The following is a 19,458-nucleotide window of genomic DNA, read 5'->3' as shown; positions in this document are numbered from 1 at the left end:
CAGGCCTGGGTGGCGGTACGGCTTTCGAACTGATGGAGCGCATGCTGTCCTTTCTCGGTCCGGACGACGGGGGATTCCTGTTCGCCCACATCTTCCTCCGACAGCTGCCGGCAGCTGTGAGAGCCGGCCTCGCCAACTCTCCGCTTCTGGGCACGAAGGATTATCGCTCCCTGGCTGAGGACGCGGATCGTATTCTCTTGGCTACCCGCGCTTTCCACGGTCACGACCTAGTTCCAGCCTCGCCGGAGGCGCCTTCTACTTCCCCACTGACCTGCCCCGACGTGTCCGCTCCTTCGCTGGCGGCAAAGGTCGCGGCACAGCGACACCGCGGATGGGACCTCTGTTTCTACCATCAGCGTTTTGGCCCCAGAGCACACCGCTGCTTGCTGCCTTGTGCTTTTCCGACCCTGGGACACGGGCCCCGACAGCGTGCTGTAGCTGCCGCGACCGCTGGCGACAAAGAAAAACTGCTCTTCATAGAAGACTCGCGCTCCGGGAGACGTTTCCTGGTCGACTCCGGCTCCCAGAAGAGCCTCCTTCACCCGTCCGGTGCCGACAGTTTAGCAGCGGGCTGCGGACCGCAGCTCATTGCGGCTAATGGCTCTCCCATCGCAACGTTCGGGGAAAGGTTCGTGACTGTTTGTTTTCATGGTCGGGATTTCCAATGGACCTTTGTTGTTGCCGCTAGCTCTGTACCTATTTTGGGCGCTGATTTTCTTTGTGCCCACGGACTGCTGGTCAATGTCGCTAACAGATGCTTAATCGACGCCCAGTCTTTTTCTTCAGTACCCTGTTTCACTCGCGCCATCGAGCCCCTGAATCGGGCTAATTTGGTGACTTCTGGGAATGTTTTTCAGCGTTTGCTCTCTGAGTTCCCTTCACTGACTGTTCCTAATTTCTCAAACACGGCAACGAAGCACGGGTTGAACATTATATTCGACGGTCGGTCCCCGGTGTTCGCCTGACGCCGCCGCCGACCCCGCGAAACTCTCCGTCGCTCGGGAAGAGTTTGCCGCTATGGAGTGCCTCGGCATTGTGCAGCGCTCGAATAGTGCCTGGGCCTCTCCGCTACACATGGTGCCCAAGTCCGATGGTCGGTGGCGGCCGTGTGGGGATTTTCGCCGTTTGAATAATGTCACGGAGAATGACCGTTATCCCATTCCCCACATACAGGATTTTTCCGCCCACCTCGCCGGCACCTCGATTTTTTCTAAAATTGACTTGGTGCGGGGGTATCACCAGGTTCCCGTGCGCGCCGAAGACGTCCCAAAAACTGCCGTTATTACCCCTTTCGGCCTGTTTGAAATTTTGCGCATGCCGTTCGGCCTGAAAGGCGCCGCCCAGACTTTTCAGCGGCTGATGGACTCTGTCTTGCGCGGGCTGCCTTTCGTCTTCGTGTACCTTGATGATATATTGGTGGCCAGCTGTTCTGAGAGTCAGCACGCGTCACATTTGCGTCAGGTTTTCCAGCGCTTGGCGGCACACGGCCTGATCGTCAACCCCTCCAAGTGCCAGTTCGGCTTGCCGGTTCTGGATTTCTTGGCCGGACAAGGTCCGGGCCGTTTCGGCTTTTCCGCGTCCCACGTCCGTTAAAGCGCTGCAGGAGTTCTTGGGGATGGTCAATTTCTACAACCGCTTTCTCCCCAGAGCTGCACACCTGCTGCAGCCTCTCTATGCTGCCTTGAAGGGTAAAACTGCTAAGGACCGAATTGATTGGCTCCCTGAACGCATCCAGGCATTTTCTGAGGCCAAGGCCGCGCTGGCAAACGCCACCCTGCTGGCCCACCCGTTTCCGTCGGCGGAGATCGCGTTGACCACCGACGCATCGGACGTGGCGGTGGGCGCAGTGTTGGAGCAGCGGGTCTCCGGTGTCTGGCAACCGCTTGCCTTTTAAATATAGCGTTTTTGACAGGGAGTTGCTGGCCCTGCACCTCGCGACCCGGCATTTTCATTTTTTTCTCGAGGGTCAGAGTTTCACTGCGTACATCGATCATAAACCCTTGACATTCGCGATGTCCAAGGTCTCTGACCCGTGGAGCGGGCGCCAGCAGCGCCAGCTGGCAGCCATTTCCGAGTTCACAACTGACATTCAGCACGTGGCTGGTAAGTCCAACTGCGTGGCTGACTGTCTATCCCGCGCGCTGGTTTCTCCCGTTTATGTTGGCATAGACTTTGACGCTATGGCCGCTGACCAGCGGGCGGACCCGGACGTCCTTGCCCTTCGGTCTGAGCAAACGGGCCTTGTACTGGAGGACAGAGCCGTGTGGAACGGCGGGCCTAGCCTGCTTTGTGACGTTTCCACCGGCCGACCACGCCCTGTAGTTCCACTTTCGTGGCGTCGTCGCGTTTTCGACTCCGTACACGCCCTCTCTCATCCGGGCGTCCGGGTCTCGGTCAAGCTGGTCAGCTCTAGGTTCGTTTGGCCGGGCCTTCATAAATCGGTGAAAAACTGGGCAGCAGCATGCATCCCATGCCAACGCGCTAAGATCCATAGGCACACACAGGCGCCCCTCGAATCCTTCCGCGTTCCAGGGAGGCGTTTTGATCATGTACATGTGGATCTGGTTGGTCCCCTGCCGCAGTCACAAGGCTTCACGCACCTTTTGACTGTGGTGGACCGCACAACCCGTCGGCCTGAGGCAGTGCCTCTGGCGTCCACTACAGCAGCAGCAGTGGCCAGGGCATTTTTGTCAACGTGGGTTTCGCGTTTTGGTCCCCCCGCCGACATCACCTCAGACAGGGGCCCCCAGTTCGTTTCCGAGCTTTGGTCTGCCATGGCTGACGGCCTGGGCGTCAAGGTCCACCGAACAACTGCGTACCACCCGCAGGCCAACGGGATGTGCGAGCGTTTCCTACACCTTAAGGCCGCGTTCCGTGCTTCTCTCACAGATGGCAACTGGGTTGACCACCTTCCATGGGTTTTACTGGGGTTGCGCTGCGCGGTTAAAGAAGACCTCGGGGTTTCCCCGGCTGAACTTGTCCTCGGTCAGCCCCTCCAGGTCCCCAGGGAATTCTTGCCCGAGAACCCACCCCCGTGCTTCGCTCCCTCTGTGCTGTCTCTCCGTCCCCTGAGAGACTCGTTTTCTCTTCCTGGCCCAGTGCACCATTGTCTGCCCAACGCCTTTGTTCCGAGGTCGTTGGACTCTTCGCAGTTTGTTTTCGTCAGGCATAGGCCTCCGCTGCTTCCACTGTATGACGGCCCCTTTAGGGTTATTCAACCGGGCCGGAAGCATTTCCTTTTGGACTTTGGGGGTCGTCAGGAGACTGTTTCTATTGACAGACTTAAACCGGCACATGTGCTGCAGGATGATCAGTTGGTGCCGGCTGAGGCCCCCCGCCGTGGCCACCCGCCTTCCACTGGACTGGACAACCCTGCTTCTTCCTCTGGGAGCACCCCCCACCTGGCAGGGCCCGAGCTATCTTCAGCTTCTCCTGGCCGCCCATGCCAGCCTGGTCCTCAGGCTCGTTTCCCCTCAGCCAGCTCTCCACCTCCCCGGTTCAGCCGTTCTGGACGTTTAATTAAAGCAAGGGTTCTGGACTAGGGGATGACCCTACTGGGTGTTCGGGGGGGGGGCTCACACCCAGTTCTCAGGAAGTGTTGTTGTTATGTTTTGGAGTTAATCGAGTGTGTTTACCTCCACAAACTTCTCTTTTCTTTTACCAGCTCATGTCACTTACCTAACAATTACTCCAGGCCTTTTTCATCAGTTCTTAAATCTTCATTAACTCCATCCCTTAAATATGAAAGAATTCATCATAATGTCTGTATACAACAGAGAGCATTGAATAAAAAAAAGGAAAAAAAAAATCAAAAACCTCAAAATAACATATTGTCTATAGTTAACAACTTAGGATTCTAGGGTGAACTCAGTCAGCTAACTTAGTGAAATAGCCTCGCTAGCTTATTACCTGTTAGCTTATTAACTGTTAGTGGTACCAGTGAATGGGAGTTATTTTACTGAAATTTACTAAAATGGCTTGGAAAAAAGAGAAATATAAAGAAAATGAAAATATTGTCATACAGACAATGCTGGTAACGGTCAACAGTGATGAATACAGAATCACCTTACATCCACTGTTTCTGGGTTTTCCGTGAGATTTCAATCCCACCTGCTCACATTTCAAAATTAAACAACTGGAGACAAGTGGACATTTTACTTTTACTACAGACTAATAGCATTTTTGTTTGGGTACAAATTAACCCCAACAATCAAAATCTTCCAAAGATAATTCATAATGTCATATAATTTAAATTTAAAAAATATGTTTTGAAGTATCATGTTGTTAATGTCCAAAATAGTAGAAGCTGACCAAAAATAATAAGCTGAACTAACTCAAATGGAAGAAAATGTTAGATGAACTTCAGCTATTTGAGTTAGCAGGACTGTTTTTAAAAAGTGTGAACTTTATTACTTGTTTAAGTACTTACTTGAGTGTTTGGGTTAAAGTGTAGCCATGACTTAATTGTCTGATTCGTGTACCTCATTTATTCATGAGCTGTTGATGTTGTGGCTGCATGTTACTATACTATTTCATATTTGGTGAAGACAGGACCCCAAAGAAAGACTCTTATTCAGGGAGAAATGAAACAATCATTTATTGAAGGTCAAACCAAGTCCATGGAAATCGCCGGAAAATTAAGCTGCAGAATGAAGAATGAATCTCATCATGGCAACATATTTACATCTAAAAATAAAAAAGTTTGCTTAACGTATTTTGATTGGATCATGTGCAATAGTTTACAATGAAAGCGTCACTGTTTTGAATTAATTACTTTTTATTGGGTGAACACATATAGATCTAGTTGATCTGAATATTCTTCGATTCAAATACAACGAACAAGGAATCATTTAATAACCATAAACATGATATATATTTATAGTAATCAAGCATTTTTATATCTAAGTAATCAAACAAGTGCCTTAATTGACTTTTTCGAGTGTAGGGATACACGGGGAGTGTGCACAGGTAACAGGAAACAGGATGAAGCAGCAAAGAACTACGCAGGGGACAAGCGCTATAAACACACACAAGGTAATTGGGAAGTTGGGAAACACCAGGGAACACAGCTGTAACTAATCAAGAAAACTAGACAGGGACGGTAAAACTAAAGGTGTGTCCAAATTCATGGGCTGCATCCTCCTGAGGACCCAGCCTTCGCGGTCTACCTGGGCCGTCTGCTCCTTACTATCTAAAATATAACAGGACACTGGAGTAAATTCTCGACCATCTCACACTTCTGTTTAATCGGTTTTCTGTTTGACGTTTATTCAGCTGTGTGAAAACCAAGGAGGAACCCGCCCGGGGGATTTTATCTAATCTAATCTAATAACTTTAATCTCACCAAAACCGATTTACTCACAAACAAATAAAACACTGAAAAAAGCCAAACAATAACATTTTTAGGTTATCTAAGTGACTTGTATATCACGTTTAACCTGAGTAGTGAAAGACTGCGGTGATCTGAAAATGATGTGCCGGGAGTTCGCCATTCTCACCGGCTCTAGTGACCCTCGACCTGCCGGTTAGCTATCGAGCGGATGGGTAACAGACGTCTCCGAAAACGTCGAAGCACTTTTGCAAATATGTGATGTCTTGATAAATCGAGCAGATATTTGAAGTTTACACACCCACATTCTCGCCTGAAAATATGTTAAAAGTTTATTTTGTGACCGAGAAAGAGTAATAAGAGTAATTTTAAAACTTAGTAGCGGCCGCCATTGCCGGAAACTGGAAATCGGCTGGGCCACGCTATGAATTCTGGAATATGGTGGGCAACGAAGGACACACCCGACCCATCCTTCAAATTCAGGGAAAAGAAGGACACATTTGTTGGCTGCATTTGGAGGAGTCTACAAATTTGGACAACCTTTGTCGCGTCGCAGTGACGTAATCGGCCTACAAATGCGGCTTAAGGAGGATGCAGGCAATGAATTTGGACACCCCATAAATACCAAACATACAAGAAAGGGCTTACCAAAATAAAACAGGAAATAAGTAAATAGGGGAAATCACTGATCGAGACTTTTACAATGGAAGGGGAACAGCAGGGAGGAAGAGTAAACTGAAAGAAGGAATACCAAAAACATAACAGTAACTGGAACAAAAGCAGAAAAACACAATAACTAAGAAACAAACTGAGGATAACCTTCAGTCAGTTGAACTTAATCGTTCAACACACAAAATACTGTGTTAGACACCCAAAACTATAACATACATACATAATTCTAGTTTTTAGAGTCAACAAACATTTAAAAAATTGACTTTTGATTCTATACATTAAGTTTTTAGGTCCCAGTGACTTCCTATATATACCGTGCATGCAACACATGCCCAGCACTAAGTGACAGACTCAGTAAACTGACGTAGGCATTCAGCTGTGGAGCATTTAGTTGAGCACCAGACACAAAGGCTGCAGTCTACTCTGTGCTCAGAAAGTCACCTTCTGTCACTGCCACTAGCACAGACAGAGCAAGTCATATATTTGTTTTGACTGGTGGAGCTTTGCTTAAAAAATGCTGCTGCGATGATGTGTTTTATTTCCTAGGGTGGAAGATTCTTTCCTTGTTAAGTAGTAGCTCTGACATTGTAAGGTCACACACACCCACACAAACACACACTTCATCAGCGTCTGGGAGCAAGTGTAAGTGGCATCTGGGCTTTGTCTCTTTAAGGGTGTTGGATAAAACGCAGAGATTATGCTGCATGACTGCCAGAGAGAGGAGAGAGGCTGCAGTAGAGGACAAAAGAGGCTGGAGAGAACGAAAAATGAGACCGAAGGGATCAGACGCAGAGATGATGATGTCACTGTCAGGGTGGTGCTGAAGGGGATTTATCCAAATCTCATTAAACATTTTGCATATTTCATATAGTTTTGGTTTTCTGTTATATTTTCAGTATTTATTGCTTTGATATTTAATCGATTCATGTAACTGAAATTCGAGAAAATTTGAAAAGGAAAATGTCAAATAACACCTGCTGCACATCTATCACTGAAAATATTAGGAGTTGGTTTAAAAGTTAGCTGGTGACCAATACCTGCAGCTTTGTAGGGTCACCTACAGAATCCATAGGTGCTTCACCAAAGCCTGAAAGTGGTTAGCATTCACAGATAGCAACACAGTGGCAATGTAATTACAGTGATCAAATCCTGGCTGGGGCCTTTCCTTTGTTGCTCTTTGCCTGCGTGGGCTCTGGCTTTCTACTGCAGTCCAAAGATGTGCATGTTAGCCTAATTGGTGATGAAACTGGCCATAAATGTGAGGCAGAGAAAGTGCTTGAAGTGTATAGAGGGAAGTACTTCTTGAAATCAAACCTGTAAAACAATTCTGTCAGCCGTGCATGCAGCTGATGGTTACCAGTGAAGGGCCTTGCATCTCCTCAGTTTGTCTTGATAGTGCTATTTAATGTAAAATAAATGCAACAAAGCCTGCCAGTGCTGAGGCCTGCAGTCTCAGCTAAATTAGCCCTGAGCCCTTTGAGCGTGGGCATGTTCGTGCTCCTCTGTGTTTCACTGTTGGTGGACTGATGTCAACATCTAGCACTGTTAATCTTCTGATGCTGGCTGAGCCCTCTCGCGGGGTGTGTTCATGTGTCAGTGTCTGTTGGCTTCCTTGTGTGTAACTACGTGCTGTGGCCGCGTTGTAAAGCACAATAAGCCTGCTTGATCAGACCTTCACGTAGCCCCGTTTTTCTTGCAGCGTGTGCACTCCCAAGCTCCACTTTTAAAAGAGGAATCGCGGTCAGTAAGCATCTATGTACACTCCAATTGTGAATGCATATTTGTTGCTTTGCAAAGTATGAACATTACAGTGATGATCATACTTTTCCTCTTTATTCCTCTCCATTTTGTTTTTTACTCCTCGGGGACTGACGTATAGTTTAAAATTGTGTAGAACCAGTAGCGGTTTTTGATACGGGCGACACGGGCGGACAAAAAAACCCCAAAACAAAACAAAAAATTGCTCGTACTCATGCTGCCCCGACATCAGCCAGCGCATATTGGGAATGGCATAGGCACCAATCGGTTTTCTATCGCCCATTTGCTGGGAGTAAGGGCGCCCTCCGTTTGCGAGGTGCGCCTGCTGCTTGCGGCACAGGGAGGAGAGGGCGGGGCGGCGGGGGATTCTCTGGCTGGCTGGAGCAGCATCTAATAACCAACTCGCAAAATAAAACAAAATAAAAACAAACCAACAAACACGAAAACACCAGACATAATGATACAGACTTATAATTTGCACCGATGTTTTTTCGAAATTCTATATGCGAAAAGTGGGTGAGAGCCCTCGGTGCGCCTGCTCGCTGCTGAAGTCAAAGTAAACTTTATTGTCATCTCCGCTACATACAGTCCAGTAGACGACGAGGCTGCAGTTACTGCGGTGCAAGAAAACAAACAATAAATATAAGAAGAGTAAGAAAATAAATATACACTTTAGGACTAGGGGTAAAGGGATCAATAACAATTTAAAATTTATAATTTACAGTTTGATGATTTAAAGTCTCACACACAATCTGTCGAAAGGGGAGGAGAGCCCTGCTGCTTCCAAATAGATCACATTTCATTCATAATGTTGTAAATCCAAGCCAATTATGTATTCATGATTTGAATCGTGGGTTGTGTGAAATCCCAGAAATAAACCCTAGACAAAGCGAATCTGTGAAATAAGGTGTAGGTCTATTAGGTTATGTTGTGGTGATCCTCGAGTTGGGGGATGGGTGTTCATATGGAGTGCAAAATTAAAACCAATGGAAGATGGACAAGAAAAGTTCAAAGCCATCAGGTGCTCAGTTTAGAAAAAGAGAAAAGAAGAGGAGAAGAAACGAGCAAAAGATACAGGTAAGCAGATGTGTCATTGGATAATGGCAGGTCATCCTGAAACAATCAGAATCAGAATACTTTATTAATCCCTAAGGAAATTATGTGGGTTACAGTTGCTCCAAGAAGAAATGGTAAAAATAGTAACAGTAACAGACTAAACTCCAAACAATACATTATGTTACAGATTTTAATATTAATTATTGTCAATTGTTGATTTGTCCTGTTCTCGTTGTATGACAAATTATGATGGCTGTTTGGTAGCCGTTTGCATACAATGCATACTCTCTCTCTCTTCATGTGTGTGTGTGTGTGTGTGTGTGTGTGTCTCTGGCGAAATTCAGTATGGTTCCGACAACAGTTTTATGTTAATGTATAATCCTTGATATGTTTTATGTGCGTGTGTGTGGGGGGGGGGGCCCGGGGCGCCAAACAGGCTAGGACCGCCACTGTGTAGAACCACACACTGTATGTAAAAGATGGACATAGCGTCTGTGCTTTAGCCCATATTTTTTATGGTGTGTCTATTTTTAAGCCTCAGTGTTGGTATTTTGGAGCCAGCATTAGCCATATTTGAACAAGAGCATGGAATGCTATCTTACCTGCTAACTACCTCATTTGCTAATTCTTGGATGGGTTGTACCACACGGGACATCATACTGAAAGATAATCGCATTAAATCTCTAGTGAAAGCACCAAACCTGTTAGAGAAGAGTTGACGTATATTTGGCTGCTATATTTTCTAGTGTTTACGTGTTTACAGTAGCGTTTAAATACAGCATGGTTTTTTTATTCAATATAAAGAGTTGGTGTAATCATAGTGACACCACCCACTGGTTTTGAACAAGAAGCTTCAACATTAACATTTTGGTTGCTAGCATATTGTGCTTTCAAAGCCAGAAGTCACATTATATGGATGAAAGGGTGAAGTTTAATGTTACCAGCTAATGATAGCTAGCTTGGTTAGCTAGCTGCATTCATAAAACGTACATGTAAATTGCAGAGACACACAGTATTGGCTAATTAGTGCTAAATAAAGAGCTAACAAAATACTAGAATTAAACTCAAAATTGGAGCATAAGCTTTTTGGATGGTATGTACTGCATAACAGACCATAATATTAGTCAGCTAGTCTATAATGCATGCTCCAAAAGCTACCAACAATGTACACGCAAGCATTTACAGAAGTGTACATTGACGTTTAAGATAAAGCATCACTTGAAATTTAGGGCTCAGGTTTAACATGAAATGCATTCATAGAGTCTTTTTTTGTTTTACTGTGCTCTTGAATTAATTTTTGGATAAAACTGCCATGTTTTACCCTTTTGCTTCACCCCATATCACAAAAAGTGAAGGCAAAAATATGCATTTACAAATGTCTCCAGTGGATCAACTGACTCACTGTGGGGGATTTCACATGTTCTTACCTTTGCTCTTAGACATTTCTCCCAGGCTTTTTCAAATTCTGGTCATTACTGTGCTCTAGATTCTCTCCCCCACTGTATATGTAAATTTTGTCTCTATGTTTCCAAAAAGTGATAGAAATACATTTTTCATTGCTGCTAAATTTTTCAAAGGATGGTTTGTAGCAAAGCTATTTTGCATCATGATTCCGTCTCTGTTTCCAATCAGCTCTTCATCTGTGAGCAGCTCCGTTCATTCCAGGTCAGCAGAAACATTTAATCAGCGATTCGATTCCTCCCAGATTTCTGAAATTATCCGGTGAAGGACATCACTGCTGCCGTCTTCTCACAGAGATGCGAATGATTGTTTTATTTTAACTATTGTTTTAAGGTCAGCTCCACAGCGTGCTCTGTGTGATGAAATGCGAGCGTAACCTTAGATGTGTCTTTTTCTGCGTGTTGCCATGGTGATTGCAGGTTGCTGTCCAGGATGGCGGGGATGAAGGAGCAGCAGTTCACGGAGGAGAAGCCCCTGCTGCCGGAGCAGAGAGGAGTGGACTCAGACATGGTTAGTCGACCTGGTTATTTACCGTGCGTTCTCTTTGTTGCCATTAACCTTCCTGTCTTGTAGCTGATTAGCGTGCGCAGGACGACGTCCTCAGAAACTCTTGGCATATTATAATGGAGATGTTTGTGCTCATTAGCTGTGATGACTTATAATTAGACAATGAGCTTGTTTACCAGTGGAGGAGGAAACTAATGAACTCCATCCAACCATGACTCTTTGATAGCAGCACTGTGAGAAGATGAAAGCTCATTTAAGAGGAGGGAAAGCGAGAGAGAGGGAGCGGTGCAGGACATAGAGTGAAAAACAGCGAATAGGCAGTAGGCGGTTACATAAGAGCGAACCACTTATTCCAGTCCACTTATCCATTAAATAAGCAACAGGTACAAGTTGTGGCTGAGTCAGGGGCTCTTGAATGCCTCTCATTGAAGTAATGATAAAAATGGTATAGACAATACCAAATGGAAAAGTGACTTGAAGAGGCAAGATATGAGCAATTTCCTGGTGAAGTGACTTGGTGATTGTTCCCCTACAAAACTGTGTTAATGGAGAAGAAAGAAAAGAGATTAAGGATGCTTGAGCCAATACAGCTGAGCAGGCAAGTTCAGAGAAAGAAAATTGATTGCGCACCCTGAATGGGCAGAGCTGTTGTTATCATCATAGATACAAATTGGCAACAACATCAATCAAACCCAGAAGAGCACGAAAACAAGCATAAATACATGTGGACAAGTCCTGTGCTTCAGACAGGCCTCTTATTTGTGCTGGAGGAATCAGAGAGGCAGCAAATAAAGCCACATTAGGCGTGACTCACTTTACCAGTGCGTCAGAAATAAGACATCCAGTATATAGAGTAGGTCTTTTTTTGTCTCAGTAGCTTATTCGAAGGAGCACAACATGCCACGCATCAATATGAACGACTAATTCTGCCATTGATCAGCTAAAGGTCGTTAGCCCTGCTCATTACGACTCTCTGCTTGTAAATAACTGAGCCATCGATCAAGCTACATGTCTGCACGACTCGAGTTATCGTTCAGTCGAAGAGCACTTCACCCCAGACACACTCGCACTTTTATCCCCCCCACCAGTTCTTTCAAAGTCTGTTGCTCCGGTGTTGTGCAGTAGCGTGTTAGTGACCTTTAAGAGCAGTTACTGAGTGATTACCTTCTGGAACAAAACACTGGTGAACTCGTCGCAAGGCATGTTGGACTAATGCTGCATTCAGTTCATATGGGGACAGCGGAGATGTCCTGAAATCCAGCGAAACAGAAACTGTAAGATTTTCATGTGTCTCAGCTTTTAAAACTAGAAATAAGCTAACAGCAGTGCATTTAAATGGTAGAAAAAACTGAGTAGGTTCTTTAGCTAATATGTCCCTATAGTGAAGCACGGTGGTGGCAGCATTATGCTATTTGAGTGCTTTCTTTTTCCCAGTTTAATATAATATTGCTGCAACACGAATAACTACAAAAAAGGAAAAAACAATGCAGCTGTTGTGTCACAGTAAAAGCCTTTTAAGAAATAAAAGGTTTTTATACACTAACTTACTAGTGCTTGAAATTTCAGTTAGTTTAGATTTTAGTACTAAGGCTAAAAGGACATTCCACAAAATGTCTTATTATAGTCATATAACCTGTAATAATAATTCATTCTTAACATGACATCTAGTATGTCTCAAAGCTGAGACACACTTTTCCACTCTGAAGCCTCCCGTGTGATATGAATCCAGCATGGTCCTGGTTTTGAGTTGCATGTGGACAGTCTACTCCAGCAGGTCTCTGCCCACAACCTGTTCCTCCGTTCCAATAAAAGGAAGGCCACAGATCTTCAGCCTGACCTTTTGTGATGACACTGGAACAGAAACGAAGCAATCAAGTTACGCAAGAAATCTCCTTCCTTGGACATTTAAAGGCTCGAGCAGGCGTGTCAAACTCATTATTTTTCACTGGCCTGATTTGCAGCCCAATAGTTAGTCACAATATAAATGCCGGTTCATTCTAATTTGATTTAAAGTAAGTAATATTAATCAACTCAGTCTTAGTAGAGAAGTACAAGTTTCATCCGAAAATGTCCAAATCACATAGATAGTCTGAGTTGTGGGATTTTTTTCCCCACATTCACTTTAGGGTTTACAGTTCTTATCCATCGAGGGACAAAAACATGCAGCGTATATGAAATTAGATCAGGCCTGTGAACCTTATGTTTGATGTTTGACACCCCTGGAGCTCATTTCTAAGCACATTAGAAATAAACCATGAATGATTAGCATGTTTTCATGTTGACTGTATGTTGCTGCTATGACTTCCCCAGATGTTTCCCAGTAACCACCTTGTTATGCTTGTTTCACAACACAGCAGGATAAAGGAGAGGAGGCATCAGGGGGGCTCCAGGGCCCCACCGCCCCCGCGCCTCTTAACAACCCCCCTCCCCCCAGTCGCTCCACTCACCGCTGGCATGTCTTCGCACGGCACTGGCTCCGCCAGACCCGCCGTCGGACCAGCGGGGTCCTCCCGGTAACTACCATAACAAGTAGAAACATCTGATCACTAGTACATTGATTCAAACACACACCAGACTAGACACTAAAGTAGCTGTTTAATATTCTAAGGTGGATGACAAAGTCAGGAGCAATTATGGTAAAAATAACAACAAAAAAAACAGTTAAAGTTCTGTGTAGAAAATCTCACTTAAGTAATAAGATCAGTAAATTGTTCACAATATTTAGTTTTAAATTCAAAAACCATTTTAACTTAACACAAAACTGCATAAGTAAAGGCATATGTAAATATATTTGCTATTTTTGTCACCAGTAATTACGGTTATGATATTTTTTTAAAACATAATTCAGGTAACATAAATTGTGTTAAATTGTCATTTTCAGTAAGAAGAATGTAGCATTTACTATCAGTATTAGCATGACAGTTGTAGTGACACATTGTAAACTTCTTGTCAGATTCAGAGTTAAACTCTATAAACAAACAAAAACTACGTCCAGTGACGGAGCATCAGTTTTTTCTCTTTCACCAAATGAATAAACAATAAATCTGAAGCTTTGTTGCCATATGTAGCTGGTTATATCACATAAAAATATCAGCTAAATAAAAAATCATATTACAAGAAAAAAATAAAAAATGTGTCAAGAAAACCAACCGACCTGAAAGCTAATAACCACAGCTTAGCAAATTACCCTTTAACTCTGGTCAAATGTATTTTTTATAACTTCCAGTTTTATTTTTCAGTGTTTTATTCTTAAATATTAAATATTTTAAATGTGTTAACAGCTGCAGAAGACACATGTTTGGTTTGTAGCGCATTTTTCATTCATACTTCAAATACTTTCACAATAAAATCCCCATATCTTACTCTTATATAATCTATAAAACCACTTGAGAAGCATTGCAACACACAAACCTGTGAATAGCCTTCTATCTTGTAGAGTATTACTTACGCTACTTTATACTTGTTGCCTCAATGAGAACATTGTTTCACCTCTCGGTTCTTTGTAGCACCTCTAAGATCAGACTTTATCACTTTATCATTCCTCAGATCTTTCTCTACCTAATTAATTATACGTAGTGCTGCATTTAAACAAAGATATCTGGTGGGGAAGAAAAGAAAACCCCTAAAAAGTAGGGCAAACATTCATAAACCAGCTACTGACAGCGTGTCAGAGATGCCAGCTAAGAAACACAACATCTCGACAACAGCGTCACTATGCAGCCTTACAGAGTACACAGTCTGTGGGGATCATCTGCAGTAAAGGAGGCCTTACACCATCTCTAAGAGTTCATCCCTATTGGTTTCCATGAGCAGTGTGTTTGTGGTCTTCCTTTTCCCTGAACTGAGATGCAGCACATCCCCTACTCTGCTGGGGATGGGAGTAATAAGAAAGAGAAGAGTGCCACCTGCTGGTCCGACCACCGTACTATCATCACTAACATTTTCCATCTGAGAGCAATGCATGAAATCTGCGGGGACTGAAGTTGCCCTTTACGCTGCACATTTCTGTGTCACCCTCACACCTTCACCTTCTAACCACACAGTTAGCTCATTCTGTTCTGCTGGGCAGCTTCAGGTCTCGCTGTTTTTAGTGACATCTTTCTTTCTTTTTAGGTGTGTCCCTGATCTGACTCTGAGTGCCACTCCTTTCCTTTTTTCAGTATCCATTGCTAATTACTTAAACTTCTATCATCCCTTATTCCAGCACTTTTCCTTTTGACTATGCATATGTGCAGATTCCATTTTAATGTTGTCATATTTTCTTTCAGAAATGTTTCCAGAATCCCTCATATAAACTCACAAACTAAGACTCAAACTGTGCATGTTTAACAATGAAGCAGTGTGAAGACCATCTGTGTGATGTTCTGATTGGTGTCTAACCTCATGTGCATGCACTCATTTTTTTTTAATACCGGATTTCCAGATGTTCCTGCTCTGCTTTAAGCTTTCCAAAAGCAGCAGAGCAAGAATAAATGATAACACAAAATAACACAGGTTAGGACGGGTGACGTCACCGTTGTCATGACAAATGGCAACCAAAACATTTTAAATGTTACTCCTAATCATGTGTTATTTTATCATACATTAGGATGCATTTATTTATGATGGAAAAGAAAAAGCTTTATATAAATACATCTGCTCTCAAACGATGGGCTCACTGTGTTTATTTGTGTCTTGAAACAAACATCAGTTTAGCTGAGCACCGAAACGTGATGAACTGCGTGAGACGGTGGGACTTTGTCAAAACTTGATAAGTTAAAGGTTAAAACTGTTATCAGTGCACACGTGTGATACTAATTACATCATTATGAAATTTTAAAATTCCTTAATAAATGGCTAAAAAATGTACATTTAAATAGGTATTTTCTTTCTGATATAACATGCTTTCCAGTTAATATGTAACTAACTTTTTAGTTGTTTTTAAAAGATTTTATATAAATTTGAATTGATTTAATGGAGATGTTACACCTCTAGATTGGACGCTGCCACTGGAGGTAGGTCAGACATGACTAGGACCCCACCTGGATGCTTCCTAGGTGAGGTGTTTAGGGATTGGGAGGAGATTCCGGGGCAGACCTAACACATGCTGAGGGCTGAGGGTGGGACAAGCTCTGCTTAGGTTGCTGCCTCTATGGCCCAGACCCCAATAAACACCAAAAAATAGATTTTCATATGTTACTTTTATGGGGCAGGATCAGTAGTTGTTGGGTGGTCCATTAAAACCATGGTTTCACTGTAATATCAAAAATAATGTCTGTTTTTATGGACATATTTACTTAATTTAATCAGTTCACATACCATCATAATAGCATTTTAACGTTTTCGAACGTTAACACAATGTTAATTAACATAACATTTACAGTAAGTTTAATTACAAACACTGTTTGTTGACCTTGAAATGTCATTTAAACTTCATCACATCAGGAATATAAAACATATGACTTTAATATGAAAAGTGTTTTGTTTTCTTTTTTAAAGTAGCATCATATCCTGGGATGATTTTTTTAATGGATATTAATATTATATTCTGCTTAATATTTAGTATTTTTGACTTAAACCTGTACATGTGTTACCATAACTTCACCAGGAAATCCTTTTTTAAATGAAATTTTACTCTGGATGAGAGTCACTTGATTGAAATCTCAAAACATGTCTCGTTACACGTGTGAGCGTTGTTTTAAGACTATAGAAAAGGTGAGCCCATCCTTTCAACTGTCAGTCGAGACCAGATTCCCTAAAAAGTGAGCCCCTCGTGCAAGATTAAAAAATATCGACTATCTGATTAATAATTTGTCTGGCAGAGCTGGAATGCTTTGACTGTCACAGCTGTCACGTTGACTCAAACCAGCTTGTCATCAATCAGTCTCTGAATTTGATTTGATTTTTTTATTTTTGGCAGTGAAGGTGTCAGACTGGCCCAGAGGACGTGACTCATTTCACCGCTGAGGCCAGACGACAAAAGTGTTATTTTTATGCCTCGATCATTTACCTCAGCTGCACAACGCTGCTGAAGTGGCTCGCTGTGAAGGGGATCTGGCTGTTTCACTTGTTTAAAAAAAAATCACCATTCTCCATCACTTTTTTTTAACTGCGGATTTGTTCCCAGTTTCCCACATGCGCTTTAGCAAATCATCTTTGTCGAATGGGAATGCACATTACAGCACTAACTGCACACGCAGAGGTTTGATAGACTGCAAACTATTAACTAGATGTAAAGTAAGAACACTTTTTTGTCAGTATTTATCTAGTATTGCATTGTATCATGTATACTGTGGCTCAGAATTGAAAATGGAAAGTCAGTGCTGGAACGAAAGCCTGCATTTCAGATTTTGCAGATTTTTTCTGCTCTCTGCAGCACTGTCCTGTGTGTATATGCAGGCGTCTTCAGTTTCTTTCTTTTTTTCTTTCTTGCACAGTAAGCAACATTTAAGTTGTATGTAAAATATCAAATTGTGCATCCAAGCTGTTACATTCATAAAGGAGAAGCATGATAACCACAAAATCAAAGCAGTGGTTTTATCCAGTCCTGTAATTTTACACAGTTCTTGAAGATTCATTCAGTTATTTCTGTATGCAGTTTTAATGATATAATAATTCTATCTATCAAAAAGTTATTCAGCAATAACCAGAATCAGGTGACTGCAGAGAGGAGTTAAAAACACTGTGCTGATTTGCAGCTTCAGGCTGTCTTGCCCTCTGTTGCATCCATTTGGATCGTTCTGCAAAAACACATGTATATTTAGAGTCACAGAAATTACCGTAATGACTGCAAAAGCCACAGAGAGTACAGTGCATTTTGTGTGCTGTACTGCTGACGTGCCTCTGGGAAACTGTGTTGTTCTGTGTCTGTGGTTTGGACCTACAGTGCACAGTCTGTGCTGCTCTTCTGTAAATCTAGTGGCCTTCAGTTCCAACAGTGCATGTGTGAGGAATATTTCTGTGTGTGACTTCCGACTACTTATCTTCTTCCAGTTTTAATTCTTTCTCTCTCTCTCTGTCTGTTATGTCTGCTTGTCTCTCTCTGCAGGAAAGCTGTGAACAGCTGATGCCACCAGGTGACTGGAAGGTATGAGTAGATGTGTGAGAGAGGACGCTCCACTTTCTCTCTCTGTTAGCTTTTTTATCATGTGTTTTGTGGCCTTTTCATCTTTCTTTGTTATTGCTTCGTGTCAGCTTACTTGGGTAAACAGTGATGCCTGCCTGAGTCAAATGATAGCTATTTCCCTTCAAGAGGGAGAGGACAATGGAGTACGGAAGTGCCGTCTAGACACTGGCACCAATATATTGCTAAATATTGAAAAAAATCAAATATATATTGAGCAGTATTGGAACTACTTGCAAGCTAGCATATCTGGTGATGTAGTGTGCTTCTTGCTTGGACTGATTTTTTTCCCCTAATCCTGCTAAGTACTGAAAATCCACACTCACACATACTGCTGCTTGTAAAACTTTTCAAGCTAACCCTCCCTGTCCTTATGGCCAGTACAATAGCTCAGTAGTTAGCACTAGGTTTGAATGCAGGCCAGAGTGGGACCCTTCTGTGTGTATGTTCTCTTTATACTGACACTGATTAATTCTCCCTGGACCAAGGCTTGCAGGTTGGTCCCCTGACACCTTATGATGGCTGCTAATTGCTCCTAATTCAGTAAATGAGTTTCCATATGGGGATCAGCAAAGAATATCTTATCCTCCTTCAACTCAGCCTGCTTCCTTGTGCAACCTTTGCTCTTAAATATTTGTGTCATTGGTGCTGACTTGGTTTAGCCGAGTAGTTTAGGCCCATTTTTAGCTCTTAAAATGTGCCCTTGCATACATACAGGGAGTGCAGAATTATTAGGCAAGTTGTATTCTTGAGGAATAATTTTATTATTGAACAACAATCATGTTCTCAATGAACCCCAAAAACTCATTAATATCAAAGCTGAATGTTTTTGGAAGTAGTTTTTAGTTTGAGCTATTTTAGGGGGATATCTGTGTATGCAGGTGACTATTACTGTGCATAATTATTAGGCAACTTAACAAAAACAAATATATACCCATTTCAATTATTTATTTTACCAGTGAAACCAATATAACATCTCCACATTCACAAATATACATTTCTGACATTCAAAAAACAAAACAAAACAAATCAGCGACCAATATAGCCACCTTTCTTTGCAAGGACACTCAAAAGCCTGCCATCCATGGATTCTGTCAGTGTTTTGATCTGTTCACCATCAACATTGCGTGCAGCAGCAACCACAGCCTCCCAGACACTGTTCAGAGAGGTGTACTGTTTTCCCTCCTTGTAAATCTCACATTTGATGATGGACCACAGGTTCTCAATGGGGTTCAGATCAGGTGAACAAGGAGGCCATCTCATTAGTTTTTCTTCTTTTATACCCTTTCTTGCCAGCCACGCTGTGGAGTACTTGGACGTGTGTGATGGAGCATTGTCCTGCATGAAAATCATGTTTTTCTTGAAGGATGCAGACTTCTTCCTGTACCACTGCTTGAAGAAGGTGTCTTCCAGAAACTGGCAGTAGGACTGGGAGTTGAGCTTGACTCCATCCTCAACCCGAAAAGGCCCCACAAGCTCATCTTTGATGATACCAGCCCAAACCAGTACTCCACCTCCACCTTGCTGGCGCCTGAGTGGGACTGGAGCTCTCTGCCCTTTACCAATCCAGCCA

General features: G+C 43.1%; 1 protein-coding gene across 5 annotated transcripts in view; it reads left to right on the top strand.

The window, feature by feature from the left end:
- Nucleotides 1-19,458, top strand: part of ndrg4 (NDRG family member 4) — a 65,892-nt gene that overhangs the window by 22,411 nt on the left and 24,023 nt on the right. For 3 of the 5 annotated variants that reach the window (XM_031742554.2, XM_031742553.2, XM_031742551.2), the window contains 3 exons: nucleotides 10,696-10,786; nucleotides 13,138-13,296; nucleotides 17,811-17,849. In XM_031742554.2, coding sequence (XP_031598414.1) covers nucleotides 10,709-10,786; nucleotides 13,138-13,296; nucleotides 17,811-17,849 — 276 coding nt within the window. In that variant the 5' untranslated portion in view covers nucleotides 10,696-10,708. The remainder of the gene's footprint in view (nucleotides 1-10,695; nucleotides 10,787-13,137; nucleotides 13,297-17,810; nucleotides 17,850-19,458) is intronic. The other 2 variants (XM_039615587.1, XM_031742555.2) reach the window with 1 other exon arrangement.

Source organism: Oreochromis aureus, linkage group 7 (assembly GCF_013358895.1).
Source record: "Oreochromis aureus strain Israel breed Guangdong linkage group 7, ZZ_aureus, whole genome shotgun sequence".
Taxonomy (NCBI): domain Eukaryota; kingdom Metazoa; phylum Chordata; class Actinopteri; order Cichliformes; family Cichlidae; genus Oreochromis; species Oreochromis aureus.
This window is presented reverse-complemented; position numbering and strand designations above follow the sequence as displayed.